The 20,671-nt window shown below is 43.2% G+C and overlaps 1 protein-coding gene across 1 annotated transcript in view; it reads right to left on the bottom strand.

Moving 5' to 3' along the window:
• LOC136144121 (phospholipid-transporting ATPase IB-like) overlaps window positions 1-18,414 on the bottom strand; it is a 93,779-nt gene extending 75,365 nt beyond the window's left edge. Inside the window, exons 1-3 of the mRNA XM_065901795.1 lie at window positions 18,407-18,414; window positions 2,518-2,661; window positions 679-778 (exon numbers count right to left, since the gene is read on the bottom strand). Of these exons, the coding sequence (XP_065757867.1) occupies window positions 679-778; window positions 2,518-2,661; window positions 18,407-18,414 (252 nt within the window). The remainder of the gene's footprint in view (window positions 1-678; window positions 779-2,517; window positions 2,662-18,406) is intronic.
• Window positions 18,415-20,671: the final 2,257 nt, after the last annotated feature.

The raw sequence follows: 20,671 nt of genomic DNA, 5'->3' as shown, positions 1-20,671 counted from the left end.
ATTTTTGCTTGCTTATTATTTTTTTGTATAATAGTACATATACATACACCTAGTTCAGCAAAAAAGAAGGAAATTCCATCATATGTGACAACACAGATGACCCTTGAGAAAATTACAAAAGTGAAAAAAGCCAGTCACAGAAGGACAATACTATATGACTCCACTGATATGAGGTATCTAAAATAGTCTAACAGAATTATCAAGGGGAACAGTGGGTGCCAGAGGCTGGCGATGGTGGGGGGGTGGGGCAGCAGGGAAGCAGGAACAGCAAAGGCCCTACAGGTAATAGCACTTTATTAGAGATTGGAGACTTAAAAGTTTAAGGTGCTAGACCTCATGTTAAGTGTTCTTATCATTATTGGGGGAGGGGGATGTTATTTTAAACTAACATGAGGGGGTGAATTATATCTTTCAAAATGCAGTAAAATTATCTTATTATAGAGGTGGCACAAATGACAAAAGTCACTTCAAAATACACCTGATTAACTCATCCACTGCTCACCAACATGTCTCTCAGCCCAGAAATGGAGTTTAGGGTCTCACTGAGTAAGTTAAATATTTTAAGAAGAGAGTTCTCTTTGCAGTGCTTAAACTTCTTCTCCGTGTCACACTCATGAGATTGTTATACCTTTTTTACTTCTTAGAAACCTGAATCTAGCAACACGTTGAGAACGTCACCTGCAATACAGTGATGAAGAGGAAGAAGGCGTTGGCGGTTTTGCTGAACTGCAGGTACAAGTATCGAGGCAGAAACGACCACTTGCTGTACTTGGCTGTGCTGCGGGTAGAAAGTCAGAAAGTTAACCCTCTGAGCCCAGTGAGCGCCAGTGGAAAACACAAACTTTGGCTATAACTCAGAAGTGGATAAAACACTGTCTTAAAATGCTGAGCCTTTTCTAAAGATATTTTGTCTTTTTTGACAGCATTCATTGTCATTTAAAAAAAAAAAAACCCAAGGTAAAAGAAGAATTTCCCCATTTCATGAAGTACTGTGAATACACAGGCAGATGTGGAGAACCAAGGATCTGAAAGCAGAGAGCCGCATGCTATCTAGACACATGGATGACTGAGTCCCTTTGCTGTTCAGCTGAAACTATCACAAAATTGTTAATCAGCTATACTCCAATACATAATAAAAGATTCAAAAGAAAAAAAATAAACACATGGAAAGGAGAAGGTAATAAGGAACACAACCTGGTAATGAGCAAAATTTTGATATATAAAAATATAAGTTCTGTTTTGAATTTGAAGAATTCCTTAGGTAGGATGTTTTTGAAAGACTCATGGACTAAATAGAATTAATAATTAGCAATCCAAAATTATTCTTCAAGTTCATTACATTTAATAACTTTTAAGACTATTGATACACAAAATAATTTTATAAATATTAAAGCCAGAGCCAAATTTAAAAGAGGTTAAGTTTCTTTATCACATGTCTTTTAAAAAGCAGATGTTTCATTCTCCCTTCATTTAGGACATAGTCCTCCAAAGACCCAGTATTACAGTAGTGGGTATCCAATTCTGTTTTCCACCAGGTGTGGCCTTAGGTTTAAGTTCCCTTCTCCCCCTGAGCACGAAATCTGAAGCCCTAAGTCACCAGAACTGGGCAGGTGTCCTCAGAAACCTGAGGTGTCCTCCGAAACCAGCCACATCAGTAACCTTGGCCTCTTTGGGTTCCTGCTTTGCCTTCATTTTTGGCTTCAGAGATATCCTCTTTCTCTTGCCAAGTCAATGATGCACATTTTTAAGCTCTTTGGTTAGTTAGTTAATAGTGAAAAATCTTACTGACTACTGACCTCATGTATCCAACCTCTGACTTTAGAGCATGGTTTTAAAAAAATAAAGAATATATATGTGTGTGTGTGTATACGTATATACACACATATATGTGTGTGTGTGCGTATGTGTGTTAGTTGCTCAGTCATGTCCAACTCTTTGCGACCCCATGGACTATAGACCACCAGGTTCCTCTGTCCAGGAAGCCTCCAGAATACTGGAGTGGGTAACCATTTCCTTCTCCAGCGGATCTTCCTGACCCAGGGATAGAACCCAGGTCTCCCGCATTGCAGGTGGATTCTTTACCATCTGAACCACCAGGGAAGTTATAAACATATATATGAAAAAAGTCCCTTTTAGGCTTTCATCTAAACTACCTCTGCAGAGTTTCAGTACTCGGCTCAGTGAATTCCTCAGGAAGCAGAACTCTTCCTAGCTAATGCTCATTCCCCAGTGGGTGATGTTGGTGGGTGGCTCCCCTGGCGAGGGCTTTGCCCCGCTCCCTAGCAAGTGGTTTTGCTAGAGCACTCTCAGACTGTGAATGGGGACAAGTCAGAGCAGACAGCGACTTCAAAAAGCCTCAAAGAGGAGGCGAAGACAAATCCTGTTCTCTGCAGTGAGTTCCTCCAGGTTCAAGAACGCTGTTCTAGCCTGGAGCATCCTCACAAAGTGTTTATTTTGGGGAAGACCACAGCTTCCTCCTTCCTCCTTCCTCTCCTCCTATCTCCACAGTCTTCTCACCTGATGGAGTTTTCGCAGAAAGTGTTCCTAAGGGGTTCGTTGAGGTAAATGGTGCGGGCCTGTGGCACATCTGCTCCTTGCAGAGATTGCCTCAAGCCCATCTTTTCCTCCACGTCCGACAGCCCCCAGAGAAGCGAACAGGTCCTGTGGCAAGAAGGCACCAAGACGTTACATGGAAACTCAGGTGAAGGGAGGCTCCAGGGAGGGCAGCGGGTATTCTGTGTGTGTGTGTCTCTGTGTGTGTGGAGGGGTTACACACAGCTTCTCTTGAGTCCCTGGGAAGGACAGCATTCTTTGCTCCCAGGGATCATGACCTGGGCCAAGAGAGGTAGAGCAGCCTTCCCCTGCTGCCCTGAATAAAGGGGACAGCCGGACTGCTCCACAGCTCACATACCCCACCCCTCCCTAGCCCCAGAGGCTCTGGGTGGGCACAGGGCCCAAGAAAGGGGTGAGGACCACGAATTAGGACCCAAACGCTGGACCCAGAAAGAGGAAGAGGAAAGAGACTGAAGAAAGGGAAGCAGAGGGGAGGATGGGATGGGGACCCCCCCCTGAAGAGTGTCTTAGCTAAGGAGCAATGGCTCCCAGATCAGAAACCTGAACCCTGACCAGGATGACCTTCATCTAGACTAAAGTCCAAACAGTTGTCTTTCTGCCTGCAGGTCCTTGAAGTCACTTTTCTTTTTCCTAAAGTATTCTCTTTAGATAACCTGTAATTGTAACTAAACTTACTCTATGCCCTTTGAAATGTATGTAAATCTCAAAAGCCCTTTTATCAGCTTTAAGATTCAAGGAATCTTTCTCAAGGACCTGGGATATCTCTGAAATGCAACCATCCAGGACCATAGACTCCTGACTTCGGCTGAGGCACTGCTCAAAGCTGGAAAACTCCCTCCTGTTATGAAAGGGGAGAAGCTGTACTTTTCCTTTGGGTAAAACGAATGTTCAAACCCTGGATTGTCCATAATCCCCCTCTTCCCCACCTCAGCTCTTAAAAATCCCTCTCCAGTCTTATGTCAGCTGAGTTGAGTTCTCTCTCCCTTGTTTCTGCAAGAGTCTTGAATAGTCTTCCTTGCCTATGTAGCTTTCCTACTCGGACATCTCCTAACTCAAGAAGGAAGAAGGCTTTTGACCAAAGGGCCAAAGGTAGCTTTGTTTGTGGTGAGGAGAGGCCAGCCTGGGAAGGGGCTTTGCCCTGCGGGCCATCCACACTGAGAAAATAACTCTGTATGTGTCCATACACCCACATTGCCCAGATTTGTCAAAATTCTTTCAGTTCAGGGTTAAAGTAGATGTTCAGATTCTCTGGGTCAGAGCTTCCACCATCATAATTGTAGCTTAGTCCAGGTATTTCTCTTCCCACATTTCACTAACAAAGTATCCATGAATGAGGAGAAGATACAAGAGAAACACAATAAAAGAGGTGAATGACAGCTAAGCTGCTGCTGATGAACGTATACAAAGCTCTGGGTCTTCACCCAACCAGAGACCTATGTCATCAGGGCTACCTCGTAAAGCCTGCTGACCTGCAACTTAAGGGAAGGTTCACAATAAAGTGGCCGACTGTTCCCACTGGGAAGGGCCAAGCCTAAGGCAAAGCCCCTGTGTGCCCACAAGGTGCCTCCTTCCTCAGCAGGTACCCGGTCAGGAGAGTGGCCCAGGAAACTGAGCAGTGGTAGAAAGTGATCCAGCAGAGGATCCATGCAAAGTCATGCAGCCTTTTGCCCAAAATATGACAAAGTAGGAGGAACAAAAGACAAAGGGAGTTGTTGTTTGCATATCAAAAGAATTAAGTAACAAAGCACATAGAAAATGCATTTACTTTAAAAGAAGTTAAATATAGCCATGATGAAATAAGAGCTCAAAAAAATCATTTTTTAAAGTGATAATAGAGACTTTCCTGGTGGTACAGTGGTTAAGACTTCACCTACCAATGCAAGGGGTGAGCGTTTGATTCCTGGTATGGGAGCTAAGATCCCGCAGTGCCTTCTGGCCAAAAAACCAAACCATAAAACAGAAGAAATATTGTAATAAAATCAATACAGACTTTAATAATGGTTCACATTAAAAAAAATCTTTAAAAAGTAAAGTGATAATAAAACTTCAGAAGAATTTTAAGCTGACCTGAAAGAGCTCAGGGAAGAAATGAAAGAGAAAAATACCTTAAGAAAATGAAAAGCTACATTGAAGCAACTCAAATAATAGCTGAAAAGAGGGGGTATGCTTCACATACTACAGAAAACTAAGCAAGATGAAATTTGAAAGAGCACAGAGGATAAAGAACTGGAGAAAAATTATAAATTTAAGACAAAGTATATCCAATGTGTGTATATTTGTTGTCCTTGAGAAAGAAACAAAAAATGAAAAAATTAGCTAAGCAGTTGCTGATGCAAACAAAAGATTACAAATAAAAATATCCAAAGCCATGGTAGAATAAGCTTGTCATTAAAGACTTTTCTTTAAGGGGCATGACATGATTAAGGAAAATCAGATACAAAACAACCAATGCCCAATGCCAAGACACTTCCTGACAAAGTTTGTTGGACTTTAAGAATAATGAAAAACAGATCATTATTCTTTTTTAAAAAAATCATTATTTCATTTCAATCAGAAGCTAGATTATTCAATGCACTTATTTGGCTGCGTGGGGTCTTGGTTTCAGTACTGGGGATCCTCCTTGTGTCTTGTGTTGTGCAGGCTCCAGACCACCAGGGCTCAGTTGTTAGAGCAGACAGGTTTAGTTGCCCTGGCATGTGGGATCTTAGTTCTAAGAATAGGGATCAAACCCATATCCTTGCATTGCAAGGTGGATTCTTAACCACTGGACCACCAAGGAAGTCCCCTAAAACCAATTTAATCGCCTACAAAATTTGGAAGGAAAGGGAATACTGGAGCCACACTTATACTCTACCACTGAAACATTCAAGCCAGAGACAGAAGATTGAATATCCCACCAAGAAATGAACGAAAAACTTTGGTAATCAAGACTAGTAGGAAGCAGTGATTTATTTAGACACAAAAGTAAGGCTTTAGATAATGGTGGGCAATCTTATTGTGACCAAACTCTCTACTGAAACATTTTAAAATGCTAAAAAAAAAAAAGCCAAAATTTTAAAGTTTTTTTAATGCATTGAATAGTCAAGATAAAAGCTATTATTGGGCAAAAAATCAGTCAAAAGCAAAAAATGCAGAGAAATAGATGAAAAAAATTAAAAAGCACTTTTTCCCAGAAGAAATTTGCAAAGTCCTACTAAAGTTAATTATAGAGAAATAGAGGGTATATAAGAAAGGCTTAGGGAATTTGAAAGAACCCTATGGTCACACAGATTCATCTCCTGAGGAAGGAGAGAGAAAAAGGGAAGAGGGAAAGAGAAGGAAGGGAGGGAGCGAGGGAGGGAGGGAGGAAGGAAAGAGACAGAGAACACATCCTGGAAGGCTACAACTTCTGGTGGGCTGGCTGTCTAGCAAAATAATCCAAACTGGAATCACCAGAGTTGAAAGAAACGTCAAGTTTTATCTAAAAGGGTTCAACACTGGTAGTGCTAGAGGTGACTGAAACAAATAGTCCACTCCAAAGAAAAATACCTTCATCCTAAGCCTCATAAAATCCCCACAAATTATTTATTGAGGATAAGGAGTAATATACAGCCAAAAAAGAAAGCAAAGCATCATAAATAATCAGCATTATGAATAAAAGATGGCAGAAACTGCCCACTAAAGATTTCAAATGCTTGAGTTAGAAGGTACAGATTTCTTTAGAAAGAAAATAACCATAAAAAAAAAGCACAAGCTTTAACATACCTATATGGAGAGAAACTATGAGAAGTAACCCGACAAGTGTGAAAAAGAATCAGACAAAACCTCTATAAATGAGGGAAGTCATAGTCAAACTTAAAAATTCAGTGGACAAATTTGGCAGCAGATAGGCTGCTGCTGAAAGTGAAAATAATAAGATGAAATAGAGATCTGAGAAATTATGAAAAATACAGCTTGGGGAAGGGAATAGATGAAATATACATAAAGAAATTCAAGTAAAGTAAAATGATCTAACAAAAATTTAATTGGAGTCTCACAGGGAAAAGAGAGGAGAAAAAAAAATGGAGCAGAGGCAATATGTGAAGCACCAATGGCTATGATTCTTCCATAAAAGCAAGAAAACCAACAAATCTTTATAAGATAAATAAAAACAAAATCATACTTACACATGTAGTAAATACAGAAAACAAAAGTCAAAGAAAAAATCTTAAAGTTAGCCACAGAAAAATAAGAGGGGAAGCAGGAACTCTTCCCAAAATATTTTTTGAAGCCACATTATAGTCATATCAAAACCAAAGTCATTATACAAAAAAAATGGTACAAAATACTTTATAAACATGGACACAAAAATCTTTACCAAAGTATTTAAAATCTACCACTATGCTAAATGATTATACATCATAACTTTTATAGGTGGAATTGTGTCTCCCCACCAAAGGAAACATTAATATATTGACATCCTGACCTTGGAGTAGTACCTCAATGTGATCATATTTGGAAATAAATTGTCTATATCTGTTTGGGCCACTATAACAGAATACCACAGATAGGGTAGCTTATAAACAACAGAAATCTGTTTCTCACAATTTTGGAAGCTGAGAAGTTCAAGATCAAGACATCAGTGTGATCACGTTCTGGTAAGGACCAACCACCTGATTCATAACGCGCATTCTATGTTCTCACCTGGAAGAGGGTCTATGGTGCCTCTGGACCCTCCTTTATGAGGCAATAATCCCACTGATGAGAATTCCACTTTCATGCCTAAGCTCCTTCCGAAGGCCCCATCTACAAATACAATCACCTTTGGGGGGTTAGGATTTCAACATATGAATGGTGGGGAGGCAGGACACAAATTTGAAAACCATAGCATAAGTTGTTCACAGATTTAACTAAGTTAAGATGATGTCATTAGGATGAACCCGAATCCAATGGAACTAGTGTCCTTATAAAAGAGAGACATTTGGGCTCAGAGACACATACAAATAAGGGGAAGATGTGCAGAGACGGAGAATGTCACGTGAAGATGGAAGTAAAGAATGGAATTCTGTTGACACAGGCCAGAAACGGAAAGAACAAAGAATGATCCTTCCCTACAGGCTTCACATCGAGCATGGGCTGATGACACTGTGATTTCAGACTTCTATCCTCAAGAAACATGAGACAGTAAATCTCTGCTATCCTAAATCAGCCATTTTGTGGTACTTTCCTGTGCCAGGAAACTAATGATGACCATGTGGGGACTGGTTCAAAATTGGGAAAGGAGTACATCAAGGCTCTATATTGTCACCCTGCTTACTTAACTTACATGCAGAGTACATCATGCGAAATGCTGGGGTGGATGAAGCACAAGCTGGAATCAAGATTGGTGGAGAAATATCAATAACCTCAGATATGCAGATGATACCACCCTTATGGCAGGAAAGCAAAGAGAAGCTAAAGAGCCTCTTAATGGTGAAAGAGTCAAGTGAAAAAGCTGGCTTAAAACCCAACATTCAAAAAACTAAGGTCATAGCATCTGGTCCCATCACTTTATGGCAAATAGATGGAGAAACAACAAAAACAGTGAAAGACATTATTTTCTTGGATTCCAAAATCACTGCAGATGGTGACTGCAGCCATGAAATTAAAAGATGCTTGCTCCTTGGAAGGAAACCTATGACATACCTAGACAGCATATTAAAAAGCAGAGACATTACTTTGTCGACAAAGGTCCAAATAGTCAAAGCTTTGATTTTTCCAGTAGTTATGTATGGATGTGAGAGTTGGACCATAAAGAAGGCTGAGCACCGAAGAACTGATGCTTTTGAACTGTGGTGTTGGAGAAGACTCTTTCGTCCAAGAGTATACCTTTCATCCCTTGGACTGCAAGGAGATCAAACCAGTCAATCCTAAAGGAAATCAGTCCTGAATTAGAAGGACTCATGTTGAAGCTGAAACTCCAATACTTTGGGTACTGATGAGAAGAACTGACTCATTGGAAAAGACCCTGATGCTGGGAAAGATTGAAGACAGGAGGAGAAGGGGATGACAGAGGATGAGATGGTTGGATGGCATCACTGACTCAATGGACATGAGTTTGAGCAAGCTCCAGAAGATGGTGATGGACAGGCAAGTCTGGCATGCTGCAGTCCGTGGGGTCGCAAAGCATCGGACATGACTGAGTGAATGAACAACATGTGGGGTTAGGGTTAGGTTGAATGAAGCAAGGTTGAATCATTTGAAACCAAAATAATGAAACTTGTCAAAAGACTGAAAAGCACGGTGATGATGTCAGTAGATATAGAAGAACTATTTGACAAAATTAACATTAATGAATAAAATCTCTCTGCAAACCAAGAAAAGAAGGAAATTTCCTCAACCTGACAAAGGATTTCTATGAAAAACCTGCAGCAAATATCATACTTAATTGCCAAAGACTGAATGCTTTCTCTGTAAGACTGGATACAATACGAGGCTGTCCTTTCTCACAGTGTCTATGCAGTGTTGTAGTGGAGACTTTAGTCAGTACAATAAGGTAAGAAAAACAAGTGAAAAAGGAAAAATAGAACTGTATTAGAAAACAGCATGATGGCATCAAAGAGCCTACTTTACAAGTTGTTCTGGTGCAACGTGTAAAGAATTTGGGAGTCAAGATTTTTATCCTTACAAATTAAAAAATGCTAAACAAATTGAAAAACCACTCTTCTGAGATCCATAGATAGATAATCTCAAAAACCTAAGAATGATGTGAAAATGATACGTTATTGTTGTTGTTGTTTAGTTGCTAAGTCATGTCTGACTCTTTGTGACCCCATGGACTGTAGCCTGCCAGGTTCCTCTGTCCATGGGACTCTCCAGGCAAGAATACTGGAGTGGGTAGCCATTCCCTTCTCCAAGGGATCTTCCCAACCCAGGGATCAAACCTGGGTCTCCTGCATTGTAGGCAGACTCTTCACCACTGAACCACCTGAGAATCCCATGAAAATGATAAATGTACTCTATTAAATTATTTATGCAAACTTTAAAATACATAACTACAATATTAAGTCTTGTTTATGGATCTATAGTTATAAATGTGATTTTAGAAATTAAAAAAGGACTAAAATCATGTAACAGAGCACATCCCTTAGCACGCAGCCATTGTTGGGCACCATTACTCAGCACCCTGTTACCAGGCAACGGGTCCTCCTCAGCCATTGGTCAGCCCCTCGGTGGGCCCCGTCCACAAGCAACCGTCAATGAGGCGCCATTAGAGAGGTGACTCAGTCAGCAGTTGGTGATGCTGTGGTCCTCAGGTGGAGAATGAGGTAAGAGGCAGATCCCTGCCTTCTCCCTGAGACCCTCCAGCTTGCCCAGCCTTGGGCCAGCGGGTGAGCTGGTGGGAGAGGGGGCGGCCAGCAAACAGGCTGGGGGCTGTGTCCTGCAGGGCTCCAGAGCACTTACCAGGGCCATCCATTGGCCAGGACTAGGCCCTGAGGCAGCAGTGAACCTGTCTCTGTGACCTCAATGGTTGCGGCTATCTGCCTGGGTCACAGTCTGTAGGAACTGCCCCCACCTTGTGGGAGGCCTGAGGAGTCCGAGGGCTTGTTAGGTTGGGTGCCTGTCTCCCTCAGGGATGACAACTGGGCAGGGTCTGGGGACCTGGAACTAAGAAAGCTGCCAGCTGAGCTCTGCCTCCTCTCAGCCAGGACCGGGACCCGGGAGGGTGACAGCTGTGCTTGGGACCTGGCTCTTTCTTGTCAGGGCAGAGAATAACATTTCTTTGGTAGAGGTTTACAGAAACATCGTCACCTGACCATGAACTGGCCTCAAAAACAAGGATCTGAAGTCTGCAGCAGCTGACAAGGCCCCTCCCTCACCTTTCCTACAAAAGGGCTTTACTGAAAGCCTTCAGTAACTTTGGGGTTCTTAGTGCCTGAGCCACCCATCTCCTTGTGTGGCCCTGTAACAAACCTTTCGCTGTTCCAGACTCCAATGTTTTAGTATTGATTGGCCTCACTGTGCCTTGGGCAATTTGCATTTTCCGTAACAATCATGCAAAGCACACTTGTAACTGCTTTGGGTGGGAGGTGGGAAAGCGGGAACAGCAGGAATGAGCCTAGAGGTAATGGTTAAAGGTGGCTTTGGGATGTTTTGAAAGAACAGCATGTATATTATCTATGGTGAAACAGACCACCAGCCCAGGTGGGATGCATGAGTCAAGTGCTCGGGCCTGGTGCACTGGGAGGACCCTGAGGAGTCGGGTGGAGAGGGAGGTGGGAGGGGGGATCGGGATGGGGAATACGTGTAACTCTATGGCTGATTCATGTCAATGTATGACAAAACCCACTGAAATGTTGTGAAGTGATTGACCTCCAACTAATAAAATAATATTAAAAAAAAAAAAAAGGTGGCTTTGACTTTGCTTTATCCTAACGATTCCTTTTTTTGAAAGAATGTAAAGAGAAAATCCTGGAAGCAAATGTGACAAAATGATAAAGGCTGTGTTTATTCTATAGGGTGAAAATAGAGTGATGAATTTTGTACACACACCATCACATATCGCATAGCACTGGCGTCCACTGAACAGTGACAGGTCACACACTAGAGTATGTTTACTGCTAAGTCACTTCATTCGTGTCCAACTCTGCGACCCCATAGACGGCAGCCCATCAGGCTCCCCCATCCCTGGGATTCTCCAGGCAAGAACACTGGAGTGGGTTGCCGTTTCCTTCTCCAATGCATGAAAGTGAAAAGTGAAAATGAAGTTGCTCAGTCGTATCCGACTCTCAGAGACCCGATGGACCGCAGCCCACCAGGCTTCTCCATCCATGGGATTTTCCAGGCAAGAATACTGGAGTGGGGTGCCATTGCCTTCTCCGAGAGTATGTTTAAGCAGTAGGTAAATTACAATTGAATTCATCATCTCAGTTGATTATTTCTCTAGCCATTCACACAGGACACTGATTTCAGCTTCTCATCACCTGCCCCATGATACCTGGAGGGCAAGAAGCTGGGGTGAAAGGGGAACAGTGGCAGACTGCCAGAGTAGAGCAACCAGATCTGACTGAGTTCAGTTACTGTAACTGCCGCAGGGCAGCTGCCAGGCTTAAAGGGACAGCAAGCTGAAGGAAGGCGCTTCAGAGTTACTCACCACCTCAGGCCACGTAGACCACTTAGGACCAGAATTGCTGATCTTCAAGAAAGATCTTGAATGTACGTTGTAGCTCAGCACAAACAACTCTAGTCCCAGACTGGCCTCTGGCCTTCGCTGGGAATGAAACCTCCCCAGCTGGCCTCCGAGAGTTCTGACAATTGAGGGCTCAGCGCCTTACCTCCATGTTGCACTTTTGAGATGGGGTGGTCAAGCTTCTCATCCTTACTCACTCACAGACTGAAAAGGAGGCCTTCTACACTTAGAAGCCAATTCACCTTTCTCCTAAGTGGTGAAAAAATACATAATATACCTTATTGATGAGTGAATGCATCAGGGTAAGACAATACCTCGCTTAACATGACATAAAGCAAACTTGATAATTGATGATTTTTGCCAGTATTGGTGTAGCCTAAATCATTGTTTCTCAAACTGGAAGATCTCAGGAACTCTTCATATGCAAAGAACCCAAGGAGCTTTTGTTTATGTGGCTTCTATCAATCAGTCTTTACCACATTAGAATCTACACAGGTACTGAAACGGAACAGGCCCCACAGTCCTGTTGCAGTGAAAAGGAAAAAAATAAAAAAGAGAGAAATGAGTTTTTCTCTTTCCCTTTCTGAGAACAAAGAAAATAAAGATAACAGTGAGCAGACCTGAACTCATGGAAAGTGTTTTACTTTAACTGCTCCTAACTCTGCATGCCTACAACTAAGTTTGCTTTTCTGTCCCCTGACTCAGCAGGAGCTAAACTTCACATCTATTTTCCTTTGGTTCTACATGCTAAATACATCCTGTATCTGGTGTTTACCCTTACAACCCTTCCCCCTATAGTTACATATCAGAAAGTAGGCCGCAGAGGCATCAAACCACCAGACCCAATTACCGGGTTACTGACACCAGTCTATGACTGTCTTTGAAACAATGCAAGAGGAAGAAATCAAGATCCGAACACTTTTGTTCCTCATCACGACTCCTCACTTTGAGCCCTCATCTTTTACAAGCCTCTAGACCCCTTATGGATGGGAGGCACAGTCCTTGAAGCTTGAGCCTACTGTGTTGCCCTCTCCACTGGCTGAGAATTAAGCCATCTTTCTATTTCCTTCAAACTCTCTCTGTGTATTTTTCATTCTGCTTTGGTGGGCAGAGAAAGTCAAGACTCTGGCCAGCAACAGTCCTTCCTCTCTTACCCATGTTCTCTGACTACCTTTTGTCTGTGGAAAAACTTTAGCCAAAGAATAGGTTTAATCAGAGAAGAGAAAACATGCAGAAACAAAGGAAAACAGTCACAGCAGACCAAATAATACTTGAGTCATTAAGCATAGTTAAGGACCTTTAGTTTCTCCTCAAGGGCTATAATGTTCTGAGCCATAATATATGAGCTATCTTGGAGAGTGAAACCCCCACCAGGTTGAAGAAGTTAACTACATGATGACCAGACTATAGCCATGACATAAGCTGCCACAATTCTGAGAACTGGCTTCAAAAAATGGAACCAAACCAGCCCTGGAACTAAAACCTAACTGTTCTTAAAACAAGATGACACTGGTCAGACCACTGCATGACAAATTTCAAGATGACTGTCAGAACTGACTGCTATTTCTGCATGTAGCCTCAGCCCTCAGCCTATTAAATTTCTTGCCCCCTGATTGTCAGAGGGGAGTTAGCCTTTGGAAAAGGATCCACCCTCCCTCCACCCCCAGGTTGCAAGCATCCAAAATAAAGCAAACTTTTATTAATTCCACCAACCTGGCCTCTTTAATGGCTTTTGAATGGCAAGCAGTGGGACCTGGGTTCAGTAAACAGTACCAGCATTCCTGAGAGCAAGTCAGCACTACTTACTGAAGCTAAATATGCATATACCCCCAAACCTCAACCGCTCAACTCTAGGACATACTTACCAAAGAAACCACAGGGTAGGTTCATAATGAGACATGCACAGATCTGTAGAAGTGGGAGCAGCTGGGAACAACATCCATGAGGAAAGGAAGAGATAAGCTATGGTGCATGACTGTTGCAGAATCATACATGCCAGTCAGAAGCATGCTATACAAAGTAACACGAATAGTTCTCGAAAAAAGCCAATATTTTATGAAACTTAGAAGCTAGTTGAGATGTATATCACAAAGTCATTTATACAAAAATTTTAAACTTTAAATATTATTATATAGTTTTTTAAGAAAATATGTTCAAAATATAGAAGATGGCTTGGGAGGACAAACCTTAAAGACATTAGGGACTGAGGTGTATGGAACTGCAGGAAAGAGATGAAGAAAAATGACCAAAGGAAAATGAAAGAGAAAAGTGTAGCCTTTCTGGACCAATGATGTTGTGCCATGAATAAAGAGTCTGATGATGACTAACTCAATTCTCAGCATCTGAGGTCCCTAAAAAACAGAAGTCATTTCACATGAGCAGAAAAGACTGTTAAGACTCATTGGGACTTCCCTGGAGGTCCAGTGATTACAACTCTATGCTTCCACTGCAGCAGGCACAGGTTCAATCCCTGATCATGGAACTAAGACCCCACATGCCACTCAGCACAGTTTAAAAAAAAAAGACTTGCCGAGATTATGTAAACACTTGTTTACATGTGACAACTACTCATGGGACGTGATACAGTAAGTGCCCCACAGGATTCATGAGTTAGCTGACCAGTTTATTCTCCCAAGTAAAATGAGATTTAAAAAGACTGTATAATATGAAAGGGCACTTCGAGACAATGCTGAAGACATAAAATTTCTTGTGTTGAACTAATACTCTGTTTTTCTAAGTTTCCTTGTATCAGCAAAATAATTTTAATATACATTTTGGGCAAAGGAACAAGTAAATTTTCATTTCTAATTAGGTATGTGTGAGTCTGAAATTTTTTACAGGATGTAAGAAGCTAGAGAATACATGGAAAAAATTATAAAACATATAACTGCCATATCATCTTACTTTTGATGATTCTTGACATTACAGAGATGATATTCCATTCATACAGATTTATATTATATATCAGGTAATCTCCTCTGCTCTGTTAAACTAACCTATGTCCTAGGGGAGAACTGGAGAGAGAGAAACCAGAACACAAGGGCACCTGAAAGTTCTCATTCAGTCAACACATACTCACTGAGCACCTGGAACGTGAGAGTCACTGGCTTAGACTTGATCACAAGTGATAAACATGACTGCTTCAGTGGAGCTTCCAGCCTGAGGTGGGAGGAGAGCTTCTCAGGACCCTTCCAGGAGCCTCTTAGCTGAGCATCTCCCCGAGACTCACCAGCAGACGGTCTGGACTTTGCCAATCTTTCATTCTTTTCCATGCTGGCTTTCAGCGCCAATCACATGTCTGGATAGTAACCCCTGAGCATAGTTTACAAGGGATGAGAAACCTATCTCATGGATAGGTTACAATCCATGAGAAAGGATGAGAAAGAAAGGGTCCTGAACTCTATGGTCCCCCCACCACCATGGTCTAGAGCACTGCCCACAAAAAGACTCAAAATCTTGAAATAAATACATTAAAATGCATCCACCTTACATTTCATTAAGGAAATATATCATAATAAGTAGTAAAAATTCATAGGTATATTAATCAAGCTGTTAATATTTTATAAAGTACCAAAAAAAAGACACCTTCACACTTTAACTATAGGTGCGTTGACTACTAGAAACAGTCAAAATCAGTGATTGTATAGAAGTAATAGCACAGGTTTTCTGACTCATATAAAATTGTATGACTGAAATAACTAAAGAAACAGAAGAGGCACATCCTAAGTGCTGAGTGTCCAGAGTGCTATCAAGTCCCCCAAGCTTTGGTGGGTGCACAAGTGCTGAGGGGCTGTCGAGCCTTCTGCACCAAGCTGGCAGCTCTCAGCACCTCCCAAAGCAGGACAGGCACCTTCCTCCTCTCCACAATAATGGTGATACAAGGTTATCTTGTGGGATAGGCTTTGCCAAGGGCTCAGGACTAATAAGGGCTTCCCTGGTGGCTCAGATGGTAAAGAATCTGCCTGCAATGCAGGTAGACCCAGGGTTGATCCCCGGGTTGGGAAGACCCACCGCCCCATCCACCTGTCCCCTACAGAGGAGGGAATGGCTACGCACTCGTCTTCTTTCCTGGAGAATTCCAGGCCACAGGGTCGCAAAGTCAGATACAACAGAGCAAATAGCACTTTCGCTTATAAAGGGAAATTAGAGCAGAGCGAGCAACAACTTAAAACTCATTTGTATATTATCTATAGTGAAACAGATCACCAGCCCAGGTTGGATGCATGAGGCAAGTGCTCGGGCCTGGTACACTGGGAAGACCCAGAGGAATCGGGTGGAGAGGGAGGTGGGAGGGGGGATCAGAATGGGGAATACACGTAACTCCATGGCTGATTCATGTCAATGTATGACAAAACCCACTTCAATATTGTAAATAATTAGCCTCCAACTAATAAAAATAAATGGAAAAAAAAAACTCATTTGTAGAGATGTGGACCGACCTAGAGACTGTCATACAGTGTGAAGTAAGTCAGGAAGAGAAAAACAAGCATTGTATATTAACGTATGTATATATAAAATCTAGAAAACGGCACTGATGAACCTATTGCAGGGCAGGAATAGAGGTGCAGACATAGAGAACAGACTTGTGGACAGAGAGGGGAAAGAAGAGGATGGGACAAGCTGAGAGAGTAGCACTGACATAGACACACTACCATGTAAAACAGCTAGTGGGAAGCTGCTGTCTAGCCCAGGGAGCTCAGTTCGGTGCTACATGACGACCCAGAGGAGTGGGATGGTGGGAGGGAAGGAGACTCGAGAGGAAGGGCATGTGTGTAAACATACAGCTGCTTCACATTGCTGTAGAGCAGAAACTAACACAACATTGCAAAGCAATCACACACCAATTTAAAACACACACACACAGCTGCTTGGATGGTGCTCTATCCATAGCTTTGCCCCAGGTCTGCCTTGAATGTCTCTCTTCTTAGCCCTGACCTGGAGCACCACTATTGAGAACCCTTATCTCCCCAAGAGGGGGTGGGGGGTCACTGAGTCCTGTCCTTTATCCTCAAGTTCTGGACCTGCTAGGGAAAAAAAAAGAAGAAACACAAATAAACAAGAGTAAGTTACTAGTTCAGCAAAGTTCAGCCCAAGGCATAGGAGACAGCAGCAGCCAACTGTCTATTCTCAACACTATTTTGTCTCACCCAGATTCTATGGAAAGAACTGAAGACCAGCTTCCCTCATAGCTCAGTTGATAAACAATCTGCCTACAATGCAGGAGACCCCGGTTTGATTCCTGGTCGGGAAGATCCCCTGGAGAAGGGATAGGCTACCCACTCCAGTATTCTGACCTGGAGAATTCCACGGGGTTGCAAAGAATTGGATACGACTAAGCAACTTTCACAACCAGATGAGAACAAACAAAGGCCACTTATTCTGAACTTGCTTCTAGAGAGGAGTAAGCCAGCATCATTGGCATTTTTGCTGAGACTGAAAGGCAGGCAGAGGAGTGGAAAAGCTTCATAGTAGAAAAATGAGAAGGCTTCAGGGGCACCCTGACTGGAGGCTGTTGGCACTGAGAAGCTGCAGATGTGCATGAGAAGCAGGGCTTTATACGTGGTTGGTTATGCATGTATGTTTGACTTTCTCTAGTTGGTCCTAAATTGGGAGTGGAGACAAAAATTAGAAAAGCTGTCAGGAATCAAGTCCTGGTTGTGTGGGGGCAATTGTTATAGAGATTATTGTTTGTTTTCCTGGAAGATAACTAGAGATGAAGGTCTGACTTCCTCAAAGTCTGATTTGTAGCTAGCAGACTGACTTCCTGGGCTGGTTACTGTGCACAATACGTTGATTTCTGGGCTGGTTGCTGCAGACTATGGTGGGAGTTCTGTCTTTACATATGGGTCTGGCCATGTCTGTCTGCATATTTAATCTCTCAGTTCAAAACTTCACCCTGGTTCCTAGGGGCCTGTGGTGTCAAGGACAGAATCTTTAACAATATATATGACTCTTCACCAACTGGCCCCCTATCTGGTTTTCTCTCCTGTCACTTCATCTTTTCACATGAGTATTGTCGACTAAAAAAATGTACAACGTGAGAGCTGGTTTTATCCAGGGCAATATGAGAACTGCAGCCTGGGAAACAGCACCTCAGATAACTCTGAGAAACTGCTCCAAAGACATAGGGGGAAAAGACAGTATATATGTGATTTTGGTAAAAGGGGGAGTACATGCAACCAAGCACATATTTTTTCTGTAGAAAGTCTCTACTGGTCTCATGAAGCTTCTGATAGTCACGAGAAACAGTCGTCATCGTGAAGGATTTTAGTGCTTTCCTAGATATGAGATGATACAAAGAACTGGACTCACAAAATGAGCTCCTGAGAATATCTAACTATCTAAAGACATTTCCTGCCAGCTTCCTGGAACACAGGGCTCCTTATTCCTGCTCTCCACCCTGAGCTCCTTCAGAGGCTGTTGGAGGTCAGCAGCTGCCATGGTACATGAGTTAATCCTTGTAGAGGTAGAAGACAAGCACCCATGGCAGGTGCCAGTCTGTGGTGGACAGAATTCAAAAGCTGGACCCATCAGCATCCCTGGAGCACGCAGAGCCCCTCTACACCCCACGCCCCTCCAAGCACAGGCCGCCTTGTCTAACGCTGCCCCACCTTGGCGAACTCCTGCTCAGACGTCCCCTCTGCCCTGTGGCCTTCCCTGCCCCTCTGGTCACCCTATATGGCCCTCTCCTATGTGGCACCTTACCTCGACATACTAGTGTTCCCAGTGGGGGATTTTTCTCCAGGCCAGACCTTGGCTTACTCAAGGGCAGGAATCGTGCCTTATGATTTGTTTCTGCATCTAGCAAGCATCAGAAGGAGCTCAATAAATCCCTGTGGAATTAATAAACAAACAAGCACAACTAGTACTGATATGGACCTTGTATGGCTCACGAGAGGGAGAGATCACATCAGTGATGGGAATCTCTGTAAAGCTGTCTGCTGCAGAGGGACAGAAGACTTTGATAGTTCTTTTGCCCCCTCCCCCAAAAAAGTTATTTATTTTTGTCCTACCCTTCCTGTCCCTCTTGACTCCTAAGCAAACTGGGAGTGCACACACACTTTTAGTTTCTTCCTGTAGTCACAAAAGAGTTTTCCCACTGCCAGGTACCAGGCTTTTCGAGAATTAGAATATCAGTTGGAGTGACGTCAGTGCTCCAAGTGGTAGGACAAGGCTGGCTTCCGATTCCCTGTAATCACCTCAACTGAGGAAGTTATGTGTCCCTGGATGAGTCTTAAAAGGGAATGTTTCATGTGCATGCATGGTAAGTTGCTTCAGTCATGTCTGACTCTTTGTAACCCCATGATCAATAGCCCACCAGGTTCTTCTGTCCATGGGATTCTACAAGCAAGAATAATGGAGTGGGTTGCCATGCCCCACTCCAGGGCATCTTCCCAATCTATGGGTTGAATCTGCATCTCTTATTCTCCCACTTTGGCAGAGGGTTCTTTACTACTAAGCTCTACCTGGGAACCCCCAATGTCCCATGGGTTTGTTGCAAATAGGAAATCAGCACTTCCTGGAATGAAGAGTCAGCCTTCCCTCCCCGAAATTTGTAAAGTCGTTCATCACAGGCAGCACATGTGCTAAGTGGACCCAGTGCAACAGAAGCTCAGGGGTCAGAAGGCAACCTCTAGAGTCTGGGTGGAGAGGACACAAGGCTGTGCCTTCACCCCATGCCCAGCCTGCACCCCCAGCCGGCCCTCCAGGATGTTCTGCCACCTGGTGGGAACAGTGCAGGACGATCCTAGGGCCGGCCAGCTTCCAGACAGTCCCCCAGGAGACTTACGGATACCCTTCCTTGGAAGGGCTGCCATAATAAAACGCCATAGACTGAATGACCTGAGTGATTAAAGTGTACTTCTCACAGCTCTGGAAGCTCAAAGTCCACAATCAAGGTGCTAGCAGATGAGGATTCTTCAGAAGTCTCTCTCCTTGGCACACAGACAGCCACCTTCTCACTGTGTCCTCACGTGGTCCTTCCTCTTGGACATGCATTCCTGGGGTCTAGGGTTCTAACCTTTTCTTTTTATAAGGATACCAGTTATAGTGGATTAGGGCCCACCCTAGAGGCCTCATTTTAGCTTAATTACCTCTTTAAAGGTATCTCCAAATACAGCTGAATTCTAGGGTACTTGGGACTTTGGGGCAGACAATTTAGCCCGTACAATTTCCAAAGATTCTTGCTAGCAGCCAAGGAGTTCACTACCAACCAAGGTGCTTGTTCTCTGAGTCAGGTGCTTTTTTTGTTATTGTTTGTTTGGGGGGTTTTGCTTGTTTGTTTCACTTTTTGGTCTCATGGAGTGGCATACGGGAATCTCAGTTTCCTGGCTGGGGATAGAACCCGTGGCCCCTGCAGTGGAAGCAGGGAGTTCCAACTACTGGACCACCAGGTAAGTCCATCAAGTGTGTTTTAAGAGAACACTCTGACCCAAAGAATAGTGACTTCCCTCTCCAACCCCCATGTACCCAGGCATACTCAGCCCTCCTCCCTGAGGGCCTATCACATTGCCCTCTCTAAGATGAAGCTTGGCTTACTTGTCTTTGGTGCCCTGGTTACTACCACAGCTAGAGGCATCCTAAGGAATTGATTCCAGACACACCTTGCTGCAGACCAAGAGCCGCCTGAAAGCAAGGAAAACTGGGCAGTGAGGAAGAAGCAGCAGAGGGTACCAAAAGGGAGTCAGAGAGGGTGGACAATTTCCTCACTCTCCTAGTGACCCCTGGGGCAGCAGTATATGCCTCCAGGTTATACCAGGATGCAGGGCAATTTCCATCTGGAAGATGTGTAAGGAAAACAATGAAAATGTCTGCTTTTGTACAATTTTCTCAGACTCATATAAAATTCAAGATTCTCAAGGCAGTGTGTGTGTGTGTGTGTGTGTACATGCACACGTGTGCATGTATGTGTGTTTGACAAGAAAAGGGTAGGAACACACTTTCACATTTCGTGGAAAGCCAGCAGTGGTC

Source organism: Muntiacus reevesi, chromosome 11 (genome assembly GCF_963930625.1).
Source record: "Muntiacus reevesi chromosome 11, mMunRee1.1, whole genome shotgun sequence".
Lineage (NCBI taxonomy): Eukaryota > Metazoa > Chordata > Mammalia > Artiodactyla > Cervidae > Muntiacus > Muntiacus reevesi.
This window is presented reverse-complemented; position numbering and strand designations above follow the sequence as displayed.